Genomic DNA, 16,638 nt, shown 5'->3' with positions numbered 1-16,638 from the left:
TGCTGAGCAGAGAGCCCGAAGCCGGGCTGGATCCAGGACCCTGGGATCATGACCAGAGTGGAAGGCATAGGCTTTAACCCACGGAACCACCCTGGTGCACCAATTATAATTTTTAAAGTAGTTTCTATGGGGCTCCAGCTCATGACCCTGAGATCAAGAGTCACATGCTCAAATGACTGAGTCAGTTATGCTCCCTGAAAAAATTTTTTTAAAGGGCAGTAGGCTAGTAGTTGCCAGAGGTTCAGGGAAATGGGGAGTTGATAGCAAATGAGTTTAGGGATTCTTTCTAGGGTAATGAAAATGTTCTGGCATTAGATCATAGTGATGGTCATACATACTAAAGCCCTCTGAACTCTACACTTTAAAATGGTGAATTTTATGGTGTGTGAATTATATTTCAATAAAAATACAGACTAAATTGCAAATCCCCTGTTAATGGCAGAGCATTTGGCTGTGCATCCATGCTGTGAAAGAGCTGCTCAAAAATCTATAAATAAATTCAGCATAGAAATAAATGTGTATATTTATTTTCTATAAATAAAATAATGGAGCAAATTGTTACAAAACTCTTTTTTACTTCCAAGAGTCATTTTCCAGTTGAGTAGCACAGGACTTGCCTTAATTCCTCCAGCAATTAGTTGAAACAGTGTTAACTACCAAGTAAAGTTTAATTGACCCCAGTGATGTGTGCAGAGGGTTGGTGGGTTAGATGTAAGAGTGTCAGTTTTGTAAGTTTCCTCTACCTGGAAAATACCAGAATCTAGGACTCCGTGAAGGAAATAAACTTAGGTGGTTTATATTCAACACAAACCACATTGTTTTCACAGTTTCGATATAGAAAATCAGCTTTATCTTTTAGGGTGGTGGGATAACTGTTTCAGGTCTGTTTTGTTAACTCTTTTTCTGCATACAAGGGATTGTTCCATTAATAATTTTTTAATACCTTTTCTATTTTATACTCCTACTTCAAAAGGATTACTTTTCCATCATTTTATTTGCTTCATCACATCTGTCCATCAAATGGGATATAGATTCAGAAGAAATATTTCTTAATAAAAACAACATTATAATACTGCTTTTGCTTATATAATAGGAAACACAAGAGTTACCAAGGCATACCTGCTGGAGGTAGAAGTATAAATTGCCCCATACCTTTCCAGAAAAACACCCGTAAGCCTTATTATACTGTCAGTGTCAACTGGGTCCAGTTTTAGCTTATATGTTCTTTTTTGAAAAGTCTTAATTATTTGTAAAGATCAATAATTTATTATTTCTTAGAGGTCTTCAAAAGAACAAAAAAGACTATTTAAACTTTTCTTTTTCCTTAAAATTTACTCTAAGGGTCCGCTGGTCCATTTTATAATCTAAGAAAATATCCGGTCTAGTTGTTCTATTTTTCCTCTATCATAAAACATTTTATTTCATCTTTCTAGGGATTATTTTATCATTATTCTCTAATTCGCAACTATATTAAAGACTAAAATTGAAAAAAATCCTGCAAAATGGTATATATATACAAGGATTATTTAGTGGTGAAACAAGTTGTTATCCTTACATAATCACTTTTTAATTCCATACACAAAATGTTGCATCATCTTTTAAGCCATTATGGTTTTAGTACTTTATATATAACACCTTGTTCCCACCATTCTGCTTCTAAAGAGATATTTGAACAAGTGAGGAACGGTCAGTCACAAATATGTTAATCATTTTGTACCGTTTCAGAAAACATGGAAACCTTAAATGTCCACCAGTATTTATGGTTAAAAAATTACGGTGCATGCATACATCTGAAATGGTGCCATTTTTTATTGAGTGATACAGGATGTCTGAAGAAGGCATGGATAGGTGATGCATTTTGTGTAAAATTACGTATATCTAGCAGAAAGGAAAATCTAAAGAGATGTTTATGAAACATCAGAGGTCCCTTCCGAATGATAGGATTTCACAGGACTGATTAATTTTATATAAAACTTGTTATGGACAAGTATTAGTATTACAACCAAACTAATGATTGGTTAATTTGGGGGCAAAGTGTGGAGAAGAAAAAGTCTACAGATAACAACCCCAGATTTAACATTAATGGTTGACCACTTTGATTTGCTTCCTTATAGTCTTGTGTTCTATGAAATATTTTTCTACATTTATAAAAAGAGTAAGTAATTTTATCTATACACAGAATTTAAGTTAGGTTGTAAAAATTATTTTAGGGACACGTCGGTGGCTCAGTTGATTAAGCATCCGACTCTTGATTTCAGTTTAGGTCATGACCTCATGGGTCGTGAGATTGAGCCCTGCATTGGGCTCCAGCTCCAAGCTCATTGGAGAGTCTGCTTGAGATTCTTTCTCTCTCCTTCTGCCCCTTCCTCACTCGCATTCGCTGTCTTTCTCAGATAAATAAATCTTTTTAAAAAAACCTTTTAAAATTATTTATTTATTTTTAAAAGATTTTATTTATTTATTTGACAGAGATCACAAGTAGGCAGAGAGGCAGGCAGAGAGAGAGGAGGAAGCAGGCTCCCCGCTGAGCAGAGAGCCTGATGCGGGGCTCGATCCCAGGACCCTGGGATCATGACCTGAGCCGAAGGCAGAGGCTTTAACCCACTGAGCCACCCAGGTGTCCCAAAAAACCCTTTTTTTAAACACCAGAAGATCAAAGTGAAATAAACAAGATGTCTGAGATAATGGGCAAGGGGAATTTTTACAGGGAGTAGTGCTTACTGTGAAACCTTAAATATTCACATTGCTTTTGCTTATGTAAATAGGAAAACAAGAGTTACCTAGGCATACCTGCTGGTGGTGGAAGTATAAATTACTATGTTCACATTTTAGCATATAACCCAACAAAAAAAACAATTGAGTTCCTTTAGGACTTCTCTTGAACACTACATGTAGTCATTTTGTTTTATGTAATGATGAATGTGGTTGTGACTGATGGATCTTTGCTTACTTACTAATGTATCTCTTTAGAAATGGAATTCCAGGAACAAGGTATAAATATATGCTTTGGTCAAGTTTTGTCTCAGAGGGCTGTATTCACCCCCCCCTGTATTAGTGTGTCTGGTGGTCTGTATTCATATGTTGAAAATTGAAAATTTATGGTTTAAAAACTCAACATTATTTGAGAGTATAGAGGAGATGTCATTATATTCTCTAATTTTGTTCACATTTCCTTGACGTCATAAAATTAATCTTGTCAATTTTAAGTAATTGTCATGTTCTGAGTGTGAATGATTTGCTTAGTATGTTTTCCTTCTTGAGTCTCCCGATTTTTCTCTTGAGGGGTAATGGCCTTCTGGTATTGAAGTGGGGTGGGGGTGAGTTTGTCTTTGTTGGCTTCTGCTGAGGTGTAGTTTTTATCTGGGCCTATTATTCTGATGTTTGTGGTCCTGCAGTGGCTTCCAGTGGGTAAGTAGTCAATATAATGCATCTTCTTTCATTTGTCCTTGGGCCTTTCTGGGTCCTCTTAGAAGTACCATGTCCTCCCATGGGTATAGGAACTCTTAGCTATTTTTTTCTACGTGATTGGGTTGCATGTGATATTTGAAGCTGTATTTACTCATTCTTTTTTTTAAAGATTTTATTTATTTATTTGACAGAGAGAGATCACAAGTAGGCAGAGAGACAGGCAGAGAGAGAGGAAGGGAAGCAGGCTCCCTGCTGAGCAGAGAGCCCGATGCGGGACTTGATCCCAGGACCCTGAGATCATGACCTGAGCCGAAGGCAGCGGCTTAACCCACTGAGCCACCCAGGCGCCCCTGTATTTACTCATTCTTTATCACACTTTATTTATTTATTTTTTATTTTATTTTATTTTATTATTTTATTTTATTTTATTTTTTAAGATTTTTATTTATTTATTTGACAGAGCGAGATCACAAGCAGGCAGAGAGGCAGGCAGAGAGAGAGGAGGAAGCAGGCTCCCTGCTGAGCAGAGAGCCCGATGTGGGCCTCGATCCCAGGACCCTGAGATCATGACCTGAGCCGAAGGCAGCGGCTTAACCCACTGAGCCACCCAGGCGCCCCTGTATTTACTCATTCTTTATCACACTTTAATTTTTTACGTGTTGTACCAATTGAGGTCTTTTTTCTTTTGGGTTCCTGCTCAGTTTATCTGAGGTTTCTATAATCCCATTGTGTCCATCACTCCAAGGTATTCCACATTTGCTTCTATTTCCTTTTCTCTCTAAAATGTCTTTACTAGCAGGGCACCTGGGTGGCTCAGTCAGTTGAGCGTCTGCTTTTGGCTCGGGTCATGATCCCAGGGACCCGAGTCTCCCTGCTCAGCTTTTCCTTTTCCCTCTGCCATTCATTCCACTTGTGCTCTCTGGCTCTCTCTGTCCAAAAAAAAAAAAAAAAAAAAAAAAAAAAAAAAAAAAAAAAAAGGAAGAAAGAAAAGAAAACAAAGAAAAAACAATTAAATGTCTTTACTAGTCCAGGAGTCATTTTTAAAAATAAGTATTTTATTTTTAAGTAATCTCTATACCCAACATGGAGCTCATACTCAAAACCCTGAGATCAAGAGTTGCGTGTTGTACCAACCGAGCCAGCCAGGTGCCCCCCCCAAGGAATCTTTTTTTTTTTTTTTTTTTTTTTAAGATTTTATTTATTTATTTGACAGAGATCACAAGTAGGCAGAGAGGCAGGCAGAGAGAGAGAGGGTGAAGCAGGCTCCCTGCCGAGCAGAGAGCCTGATGCAGGGCTCGATCCCGGGACCCCGGGATCATGACCAGAACGAAAGGCAGAGGCTTTAACCCACTGAGCCCCAGGAATCATTTTTAATGATCACTTTTCCCCCCCTTTCTCTCTCTTTTTTTAAAAAAAATGTTTTATTTATTAATTTGAGAGGGTGAGAGAACACGGGCAAGCAGGGAGGAGGAGCAGAGAAAGGAAGGAAGCACACTCCACGCTGAGCATGGAGCCTGTCATGGGATTCAGTCCCAAGACCCTGAGGTTATGACCTGAGCTGAAATCAAGAGTCTGATGCTTAGCCCACTGAGCCACCCAGGTGCCCCAGTAATTATATTTAGTAGCAGTTTAGGATTTAAAATCTCTGCTATTCTCAGGATCTTCATTTATTTGTAAGGGGAAGCTTTTGGAATCTAGAAAACCCCTTCACCTCTTAGCCCTTGGGTTAATGCACAGATTTACTACTGCAGTAGATTTACAGTTATTTTCATGGTAAGAGACTGGTAGCAAGGAAAAAAAACTTTTAACATAGGCAAAGATTCTTTATTTTTGGTTAGCCTTACATAGTTTCAAAAAGTAGACAAAATTAACAAAACAGCTGGTTGGAGGTGGTGCTTTAGTATCAGTAGAAGGCCCTAACCCTGAGAAAGCTTGGTGTGAATCTTCATGTACAGATGCCATTTTGAACCTGTCAAATGCATAAGCTGTATTCTGAGTGTGACAGTTGGGAGGCAGGACCAGGATGAAACAAAGCCTCTTCTAGACTGGATTAGGCAGCCATGCCCTTCAGATGATATGAAGATGGTTGTGATGATAGCAATGACAGCAGTCCCAGCTATGACAATGAGGGTGTCATCACTAATAGTTTGACAGTATCTATAAATCTTTAGGGTGCTTCTTTCTCACCCAGCTGATCATTCCTGATTCATTCTTTGGATGGGGCACAAAATCCTCTCACAAAAACTGAATCCAGTGCATTCTTTTATCACTGAAAACGCACCAGTCCTAGTATTTGCTCATTTGAAAAAAAACGTTAAAAATATTTTTGCATCATTTTGGAAATAAGTCGAACCTAAGCTACAAGAGAGTATTATTAAAAAACACACATGGGGGGGTGCCTGGGTGGCTCAGTGGGTTAAAGCCTCTGCCTTCGGCTCAGGTCTTGATCCCGGGTCCTTGGATCGAGCCCCGCATCGGGCTCTCTGCCCAGCAGGGAACCTGCTTCCTCCTCTCTCTCTCTCTGCCTGCCTCTCTGCCTACTTGTGAGCTCTATCTGTCAGATAAATAAATAAAATCTTAAAAAAAAAATTAAAAAAAAAAACCACACATGGATACTGTATTCAGTAGTTGTGGTTTTAAAATCCTCTGCTTGGCTATAAAAGCCTTATAAGCAAAGTTAATGAGTAATAGTGCGAAAATTTTAAAATCAGCATATCATTTGTTGATAGCTGTTTCATTTTCCTGTTTTGTCTTCCTCAGTGAGTTTTCCCATCCTTTTGTTTTACTTGGGAAAGTAGCAGAGAAGGAGGATTTTTAAGTCCTATTACCCCGCTGTTGTTTCCCCCGTCCCCAACCTCCACCTTGAACGTGTCTTTATCTTCTGGTTCCCTTTTGCTTGGTTGCTTGGCTCATGTATTTTAGATGTCACTTTAGGTTTTTTCATTTTTATTATTTTTAAGATTTTGTTTATTTAACAGAGAGCACACACAAGCAGGGAGCAGGAGAAGCAGGCTCCTCGGTGAGCAGGGACCCCGATGCATTTCTCAATCTCAGGACCCTGGGATTATGACCTAAGCTGAAGGCAGATGCTTAACCAACTGAGCCATCCAGGCATCCCTCATTTTAGGTTTTAGAAAGGCTTTTCTGAGTAAGACTTGGTTAGGCACAGGGAGGCTGGGAGGTGGGAATTTGAGGTGGTAGGATATGGGAGTGATGATTCCACAGAAAATGTGAATTATGTACTCATTCTTTTCTATCATGATTTGTAAAAGTTAACTATAGTGATTATGCAGGTTCAGAGATGTTGATTTACTCCTCTGTTTTGAGTGAGGTATGCTCTATAAAGCATTTATCTTTGACTTAGATGTTTATTTGTATTTTGATGCAGTAAATGTTTACTGACTGATTTTAAGAATATGTGACATTTTTCTCAAGAGAGAAATTTCCCACATGTATATCTTGGAATTATTATAAAGAATTTCTAGGGGCATGTTAATTCCAGACACCATATTAACTTTTACACTTTTACCTACCCAGGACCCCTCGTCCAGTCATTGTGGAGCCTATGGAGCAGTTTGATGATGAAGATGGCTTGCCAGAGAAGCTAATGCAGAAAACCCAACAATATCATAAGTAAGATTTTATTAATAAAGATATTTTGTTTATTTACCATCAAGAATATTTATTACATCACATCTGTTATCAAGTATTGTTGGATTATAAGGTGTTCTGTTCAGTCATATAATCTGGTTAGTAGAGTGTCCTGGTCTACCAGGAGTTTTATTCTTCTTTTGTATATGAGTAGAACATTAACTTAGAAAAGTCTGCTTTTATAATTGAGGCAGGTGTAGGTAGGTAGATGGAGGCTATCAGTAATTATATCAAGGAAACTATATAATTTAGACATTTCTTTAATTAGTATATTTTAAAAATATTTTTTAATTAGTATATTTTAGGTATACTGTTTCTTTAATTAGTATATTTAGGTGTACTGTAAGTTAAAGGGAGACTTTTGGTGGGGGTAAAGCCTGGAAGATCCTAGTTATTTACCTAGGTGAAGCCCACAGTAAGCAAAAAGAAAAGTAGCCTATTTTTGGAATGTGAATTATTTTTTTACCAGTTGCTTTTTGCTCAGTAATTGAGAAATCTCTCTTATAAAATGCCATATTTTGTTGTTTTAACCAGTTACTTGTTCATTATGCTGAATAAAACTAATATATTTGCATTCATGAATTCAATAAATACCGGAGAGCTTTTGTGCTAGGCACTGATCCACGTGCTATCAGTGCAACTTTGAACTGTTTTTTGCCTTCCTGATGCTTATATTTCTGGTGGTGGAGATACAAGAAATAGGAACCAAAAATTATAAAACTTGTATTAAATTGTGAGAATTACTATTTAAAAAACTTACTAACATAAGGTGTAAAAGCAGTGTGTGTATATTTAAAGTTGATTAATACTGGCAAATGGTTTTCCATAAATACACCAATTTTCTCTTCTTGGTGTATGTATAAAGGTATTTTTCTTCACTGTGATAGAAGGATGAACGTATGATTTTAAGATTGATTGCAGATGTTCGAAATGATACTTTATGTGTTATTTTAATAAATAATGTTAGACATCATTTTAATTAGCATTTTTTTAGTGCAGTTGAATGGCTTTCTTTGCAGTTGATTTAAATGAGTAATATGAATGCTTGTCATATGCCTGGTGCAGGAGATGTATCAGTGAACAAAATAGACCAGAAATTCATGCTATGTGGGGGTGGTAAGGAGGGTAAAGATAAAATTAGTAAAACAGATATGGCAGAAAGAAGGGAAAGTGGATGCTGTGGAGCAGAGTAGTGTGCTGTAGCGTACGGGTGGTTGGGGAAGCCCACCTGAGAGGGTGACGTTTGATTAAGAGCTTGAAGGAGTGGGAAGGAAGAAGCTAGCTATGTAGGGTCAGAAGTGGGATGAAGTAGAATAGTGATCTCAGCGGAGGAAATAATAACTATAAAGGCCTTGAGGGAGGACTCTGGCAAGTTCTAGGAACAGTAGAAAGGCCAGTTTAGCTGGACAATAGTGAGTAAGGAGGGGAAATAGTAGGGAGGAGGTAGGGATAGGACCTTGGGAAGAGTGTAGATTGTTGTGCCTTACTGCCTTGTATTTTATGAGAAAGGAAGGAACAGCATAGTGACTTAATCTTAACAGTAGCTTTTGGGCTACCGTTTTAAGAATAGATTTGTAAAGAACCAAGAGTGGAATTGGAGGGATGGTAAATTAGGAGCCTGCTGAAATGGGAGCTTATAGGGGTGATGGTGAAAAGTGGTTAGAATCTGGATATAGTTTGAAAATAGACTTTGGATTTTGCTGATGGATATGGGAGAAAGAGAGTTAAAAGCATAATTACATGGTTTTTGGCAGAAGTAACCAGGAATATGGAAACTGCTAATGATCGTTCTAGAGAATCTTGTAGGCTGAGCAGTTTTGGGGGAGGAGGTTCAGGAACCTTGTTTTAGACATGGTAAGTTTGACATGGTTTCGAACACCCAAATGGAGATGTCCAGTAAGTAGTTGGATTTGCATTTGGAATTTAGATGAGCTTTCTGAGGTACAGTTACCGCATGTGATATGTAACTATGTCAAAGGATTGAGCCCTGGAATACTCTAGTATATAGAAGTTGGGACGCACAGAAGGGATTAGCAAAGAGTGGAACAGTCATTGCTGTAGCAGGGAATCAACCAGAAGTGTGTCCTGGAAGCAAGGGAAGAAAATGTTTTAGTGGAGAAGGATCAGTAGTATAATCATTAGTAATTCCGAACCATTTTAATATCTCATATAACGCTATTTTTCAAAGACTTAACTATGATTTCCTAGTCACTTGACTTTTTTTCTGGTTATAGTTTACCATTACAAATTTGAACTAGAGCATACTTGGGGATTCAAGAATCAGAAAACTGGAATTATAAGGGTGTTACAAAAAGTGGAATTTATATGCATATAGGAATATTTATATAATGATTTAATTACCCAGCAAACCTTACAAATCTCATTATATTTCCAGTTTTGCTACTAAAGAGTTATGCTCAGAAGGGAATGTTCACAAAGCCCAAGGAACATGATTCAAAATTTAGTTCTAAATCCTCAAATCCATATTGGAGAAAATGAAGATTTTTTTAGTATTTGTGATTATAGTCAAAGTCTGATTTAGGAACTACTGACAGATAATTCTTTGAGAAAAATTAGTAGGTGGTTGATTCCCACCCTCTATTCCTTTGCCTTTTCCAGTCAGTGTTTTCAAAGGAAAAAGTCCAAGTCGGTTTTTTAGGTATATAATACCAGGGGTTAACTTTGATTTTCCTTATGTGCCTCTGAAAATCTTTAATGCTGTTTCTTGTTATTATATCTTTTCTTCTGTGACAGCCTCCCTTTTTATCTCCCAAATTTGTCTGCCTACCCATTTTCCCTAAAATAAAAGTTAAAATTTAGGATTATAAGGCATCTATACTTTACTGGTGGGATAGGGATTATGTTTTTATTAATATTTCTTTATAGAAGCTATGATAGGCAAGAATAATTAAAAATTCTTTGAATTTCAGGTACATTCATAAATCTTTTTTTCTTAATTTTTGGTCATTTGTTTGCTGATCTTTTATTCATTCAAGAAATAAATGTTAATTGTATACAGTATGCCAGATAACTGTGCTAAGGTTAATTGAGGTACAGCAATGAACAGACATATTTATAAGTGAAGCCTTTATTTTTTGGTATTGCCTATTAATCTAGCACGAAACACTCAACTATCTGCTTTTATTACTATTCCTAAAAACTAATACTTTTAGAAAAAAAATTTGATCTAGACTATTTAGGGCATATTTGTTTCATGTGTTGCAGATTATCTTATGTAAAATCATTTGTTGAGTGAAAATCAGAAAGCCTTATTAAAGTTGATAATTAGGGGAGTGCAGCTTGTAGTATTAGATTACTTAGGCTTGAGTCCTGGTTCTCTTCTTACTATCTGCATTCTTGGGCAGTTTCTTAAACTCATGGTTGTTAAAACATGTATTATAATACTGACCGAGGTAAATCATGTGGAGTACTTACTTGCCTGACACAGTGCCATGAACATTATAAGTGCTTAGTAAATGGTAGTCCTTATTATTCATACTTGTTTTGACTTTTTAAACATACATTTCTGTATGTTTTTAAATGTAAACTTAGGGAAAGAGAACAGCCACCACGTTTTGCTCAACCTGGAACCTTTGAATTTGAGTATGCATCTCGATGGAAGGCTCTTGATGAAATGGAAAAGCAGCAGCGTGAACAAGTTGATAGAAACATCAGAGAAGCCAAAGAGAAACTGGAAGCAGAAATGGAAGCAGCTAGGCACGAACACCAATTAATGTTAATGAGGCAAGGTAAAAATGGGTTTTCATGTAGATAAAGTATTTTTTTTTTTTTAAGGCTTGTTTATATTTCCCAGGGATACCTGTTATTTAAGTTGCCTGTTACGAGTTTTGAGCTAGTTGGAACTTCCACTATGTTAGAAACAAAAATATCCCTTTTCTAAGAGAACTTCCTTTAAAAAGAAAAAGAAAGCAAAAATATTTTATTAAAATAAGTTTTTGGGTGCCTGGGTGGCTAAGTTGGTTTGTTTTCTTTTTAAAAGATTTTATTTATTAAATAAATAAAAGATTTTATTTATTTATTTGCTTGTTTTTTGTTTGTTTTCTTTTTAAAAGATTTTATTTTTTTGTTTTTTTTTGTTTGTTTGTTTGTTTGTTTTCTTTTTAAAAGATTTTATTTGTTTATTTGACAGAGAGAGAGTGAGAGAGGGAACACAAGCAGGGGGAGTGGGAGAGGGAGAAGCAGGCTTCCCACTGAGCAGGGAGCACGATGTGGGGCTTGATCCCAGGACCCCAGGATCATGACCTGAGCTGAAGGCAGATGCCCAATGACTGAGCCACCTAGGCGCCCCACAGTGTCTTACTGTTGTTCTCAACTCAGGTCTTGATCAAAGGGTTGTGAGTTCTAGCCCTGTGTTTAAAAAGGAAAAAAAGGGCACCTCAGGGTATGTAGATTTGGCATAAAGTCACATATCAAGATTTTGTTTTGGTGTACACCTGACACTAATATAACACTGTATGTTAACTAACTGGAATTAAAAAGTTTTTAAAAAGATTTTGTTTATTGGAAAGAAGAATTATGACAAACGCTGGCAATTTAAGATTGTGTTGTGGGTCAGAAGATTACAGATTACAGATGGATATTCTTTGGCAGGGGTGAAAAAGATTTGTGTGTGCTGATAAATATGGGGATTCATGCAGACTGAATTCTTTGTAGTTGGCAAGAATATTTGAAACAGAGCTCAGTGAACCTTTAAGAGCAGTCTTAATGGGTGATCATCTGTTCTCATATTCACTGGTCAAATACCTAACATGACAAGCTGCTTAAATATATCTGGAAGCTCACTTATCCCCTATCTTCTTGGTGGTTTCCTTTTATGCCTATCTTTCTTTATTGTTTATCTCTTCTGTTCTTTAGTTCTCCATATAATTTCTTCTGGTTATTCCTGTCACTCATTTTTAAACTATCCATAATAGGTTTTATATATATCTATTTTTAAAAAGATTTTATTTATTTATTTTTCAGAAAGAGAGAGAGAGAAAGCACGCAAGCAGGCAGAGAGGCAGGCAGAGGCAGAGAGAGAGGCAGGCTCCCTGCTGAGCAAGGAGCCCGATGCGGGACTCGATCCCAGGACCTTGGGATCATGATCTGAGCTGAAGGTAGCGGCTTAACCCACTGAGCCCCTCAGGCGTCCCAGGTTTTATATTTCTTAAAATAAGCATTTGATTGCTTTCTATTTGGCTGTTAATTTTTTTTTTTTAAATTTAGCATTTCAGTGTACCTACTTTCTCTTGGCTACCCCTAGAGATGAAGGCACCAGGATGCCTAGATTTCTTCAGTAACCTTCTTATTAGACTGTCATTTAATCCTGGTCTCCTCTGAACTAGTCTTTATACTAGAGCCAGTATTTCTTTTAAAGGTGAAAAATATGATCATCTTTCAGTCCTTTTGTTAGATTCTTGATTCCTAAAAGTCTGGGGTTTATTTATTTTTTTCTGATCAGTAAATATTTATTAAATACACGATCAAGTCACTAAGTAACTGCTGAAACTATAGAAACTAGTCAGACATTTCTGGTTTCACTTGGATGCTAAACTTGGCAGTTCTGTAAGTTCACTTTTCTAAGAAAATTGAACTCATTTATATTGCATAATATAAGTCTCTTATCTAGCAGAAAATTTTAAATTGTTTTATAAGATAAGGTTATAGAATCATTGACTGCTTAGAGATGGAAGAGAGATTTTCAAGGTTATCTAGTCTGGTGGTTTTGTGGTTTTAAAATTTAGTTATACATCACAATCAACTGGGAAATTTTTTAAAATTTAATTTCCTGGGCCCCATGATTACTCTAGTAGTTCTGTTCAGTATGAATTGTTTTCTACTCATAGTCTGCTGGGCACTTTGCCACTGTCTAAGGTCATGTTATAGTTAGGACATAACATTGATTAAATATGGAAGCATTTGTACTACAAGATACTTGTTGCTGATGATGACAAACAAGAGTGTAATAGTCATTACTTCACTTATTTTTTAATGTCAGCTGTAGAAGACACTGAGATATTTGAGGATATAGTGATGACAAAGAACTTTTCTTTTGGCCTCATAAAGCTCTTCTGAGCTCTTAGATTTGCCTCATCCCTAAGGCTTAACTTTTGAAGCAGAGTAATTTTGCAAAGTTATTTTCCATGAACTTTTTTTTTTCCCATTGCTTTTTGTGTGTTTCTTTATAACCCCTGTTAACAATATTTTGATTTACAGTATTAGGAAAGCACTTTGTGTAGTGTAGCCTACTCCTTCTGGGTTTACTTCTGCTGAAGTACATTTTGTATTTTGGCAAAAGTCTGCAGGTGATAAATTTTAGCGTTTGTGTAAAATTTTTTAAAAAATTTATACTTTAGTTCTACAATTTTATATTTCATACAGCATTTCTAAGGATATATTCAGGTTGAGGAGGAACTTTAGGTAATCGTTGTTCTGTTGCTGTGCAGAAACAAACAGCTCTTTAGTTCACCTATCATGGAAATAGGAAACTCAAATAATGTAGAAAAAGAGTCTCCTCCCCTTCCTTCCTCTCACTTTCTACTGTCTTGTAGGAATCATAGTTTCTTTTGTATATCCCTTAATGAAAAGAAAACTTGACTATGTCAATAGATACTGTATATGTATTTATAACCAAAGAATCCCCTATTTATCTTTGCTATTGTACTTTCTACAGAAGATCTGCTTCATCTTTTAAATGGGTGCATGATACTATTAAATGGATATAATTAATTTAACTCATCCTCTGTTGATTGATACCTGGTTCTTTTTCCAGTTAGTAAAAGCAGTGCTTCAGTGGATATTTATGTATGGATCGTAGCAAAATTTTGTAAATTTTTAAAAAAATTCTGTAAATCTTAATTCTTAATAGATACACCAATATGTTTTAATAATTGTACTTTAATTTTTTTAATTTTTTATTTTTTATAAACATATATTTTTATCCCCAGGGGTACAGGTTCGTGAATTGCTAGGTCCACACACCCCACAGCACTCACCAACGCACACCCCCCCCAATGTCCATAACCCCACCCCCCTTCTCCCAAACCCCCTCCCCCCAGCAACCCTCAGTTTGTTTTGTGAGATTAAGAGTCAATTATGGTTTGTCTCCCTCCCAATCCCATCTTGTTTCATTTATTCTTCTCCTACCCACTTAAGCCCCCATGTTGCATCACCACTTCCTCATATCAGGGAGATCATATGATAGTTGTCTTTCTCCGCTTGACTTATTGTGCTAAGCATGATATGCTCTAGTTCCATCCATGTTGTTGCAAATGGCAAGATTTCATTTCTTTTGATGGCTGCATAGTATTCCATTGTGTATATATACCACATCTTCTTTATCCATTCATCTGTTGATGAACGTCTAGGTTCTGTGCATAGTTTGGCTGTTGTGGACATTGCTGCTATAAACATTCGGGTGCACGTGCCCTTTCGGATCACTACGTTTGTATATTTAGGGTAAATACCCAGTAGTGCAATTGCTGGGTCATAGGGCAGTTCTATTTTCAACATTTTGAGGAACCTCCGTGCTGTTTTCCAGAGTGGTTGCACCAGCTTGCATTCCCACCAACAGTGTAGGAGGGTTCCCCTTTCTCCGCATCCTCGCCAGCATCTGTCATTTCCTGACTTGTTGATTTTAGCCATTCTGACTGGTGTGAGGTGATATCTCATTGTGGTTTTGATTTGTATTTCCCTGATGCCGAGTGATATGGAGCACTTTTTCATGTGTCTGTTGGCCATCTGGATGTCTTCTTTGCAGAAATGTCTGTTCATGTCTTCTGCCCATTTCTTGATTGGATTATTTGTTCTCCCATTCTGTAGTTGTCTTTTGATTTTGTTAACTGTTTCCTTTGCTATGCAAAAGCTTTTGATCTTGATGAAATCCCAATAGTTCATTTTGGCCCTTGCTTCCCTTGCCTTTGGCGATGTTCCTAGGAAGATGTTGCTGCGGCTGAGGTCGAAGAGGTTGCTACATACAATGTAGTGACTACAGTTGATAATACTAAGTCAAGCGGAGAAAGACAACTATCATATGTTCTCAAGGATTTTGATGGATTCCTTTCTCACATTGAGGTCCTTCATCCATTTTGAGTCTATTTTTGTGTGTGGTGTAAGGAAATGGTCCAATTTCATTTTTCTGCATGTGGCTATCCAATTTTCCCAACACCATTTATTGAAGAGGCTATCTTTTTTCCATTGGACATTCTTTCCTTCTCTGTCGAAGATTAGCTGACCATAGAGGTGAGGGTCTATTTCTGGGCTCTCTATTCTGTTCCATTGATCTCTGTGTCTGTTTTTGTGCCAGTACCATGCTGTCTTGATGATGACAGTTTTGTAATAGAGCTTGAAGTCCGGAAATAATTGTACTTTTGTACCTTGCTAATGTTTATGTAATCCTTTCTAGATCTAAATTCCATTATACTATTATAGGTTATTTTTTTCCTTCTCCCTGTTTTTGATCATCAATATAAGAAGCAGTTCGAGTTTTCTTCATGGTTATTTTTGTATTATCTTTGTTCCTATAGTTTATAAACTTTGAGTAGATGAGATTAACTGCCATACATTTGTTATTACTCTCTCCTCTTCCACCACTGAAATTTTAGGATTATATTATCGATGTTTATGTTAATGTCCTCATACTGATAAATCAAGTAGAGGAAGTAAATTGCCTTTAAGTGTCTTTTGATCCTAATTACTGAAGGGGGGAAAAAAAACCAAGGAAATTGGCATAATTTATTCCTCCTTCATTCTCTTTTCCTCTCAAATTTTATTTTGCATCTGATTTGCCTACATTTATGACATTAAGTTTTTTCTTTTTCTTTTCTTTTTCATTTTTTTAAGATTTTATTTATTTAGGGACGCCTGGGTGGCTCAGTTGGTTGGGCAGCTGCCTTCGGCTCAGGTCATGATCCCAGGGTCCTGGGATCGAGTCCCACATCGGGCTCCTTGCTCAGCGGGGAGCCTGCTTCTCCCTCTGCCTCTGCCTGCCTCTCTGTCTGCCTGTGCTCGCTCGTTCTCTCTCCCTCTGTCTCTGGCAAATAAATAAATAAAATCTTAAAAAAAAAAAAGATTTTATTTATTTATTTGACAGAGATCACAAGTAGGCAGAGAGTGAGAGGGAAGCAGGCTCCCCGCTGAGCAGAGAGCCTGATGTGGGGCTTGATTCTAGGACCCCCCGGATCATGACTTGAGCTGGAAGCAGAGGCTTAAACCCACTGAGCCACCCAGGCACCCCAAGTTTTTTCTTTTTAGTGTAAAAGCTGATTTTGTTTATTTTTCTGGTGTTGCAGAACATTTAGTTTTTACTTAGTAGTTTTCAGTTACACAATACAGTATTATCAACTGTAGTCACTACATTGTATGTTGAATTCTCAAGCCTTATTACAGGTGAAAGTTTTTACCTTTATATCAACCTTTCCCTGTTTACCTCACTTTCCAGCCTCTGACAGCCACTTTTTTACTTCTTTGTTTCTATGAGTTTTTCAGATTCCACATGTAAGTTCTAGGCAATATTTGTTTTGTTTTGTGTGGGTTTTTTTTTTTTTTTGGCATATTTTACTGAGCTGTAATGCCCTCAGG

General features: G+C 36.9%; 1 protein-coding gene across 1 annotated transcript in view; it reads left to right on the top strand.

The window, feature by feature from the left end:
- PSPC1 (paraspeckle component 1) overlaps positions 1-16,638 on the top strand; it is a 76,757-nt gene that overhangs the window by 19,555 nt on the left and 40,564 nt on the right. The window contains exons 3-4 of the mRNA XM_044249372.1: positions 6,946-7,041; positions 10,612-10,808. Coding sequence (XP_044105307.1) covers positions 6,946-7,041; positions 10,612-10,808 — 293 coding nt within the window. The remainder of the gene's footprint in view (positions 1-6,945; positions 7,042-10,611; positions 10,809-16,638) is intronic.

Source organism: Neovison vison, chromosome 5 (assembly GCF_020171115.1).
Source record: "Neovison vison isolate M4711 chromosome 5, ASM_NN_V1, whole genome shotgun sequence".
NCBI lineage: Eukaryota > Metazoa > Chordata > Mammalia > Carnivora > Mustelidae > Neogale > Neogale vison.
Note: the sequence above shows the minus strand (reverse complement) of the source record. Positions and strands in the feature narration are given on the sequence as shown.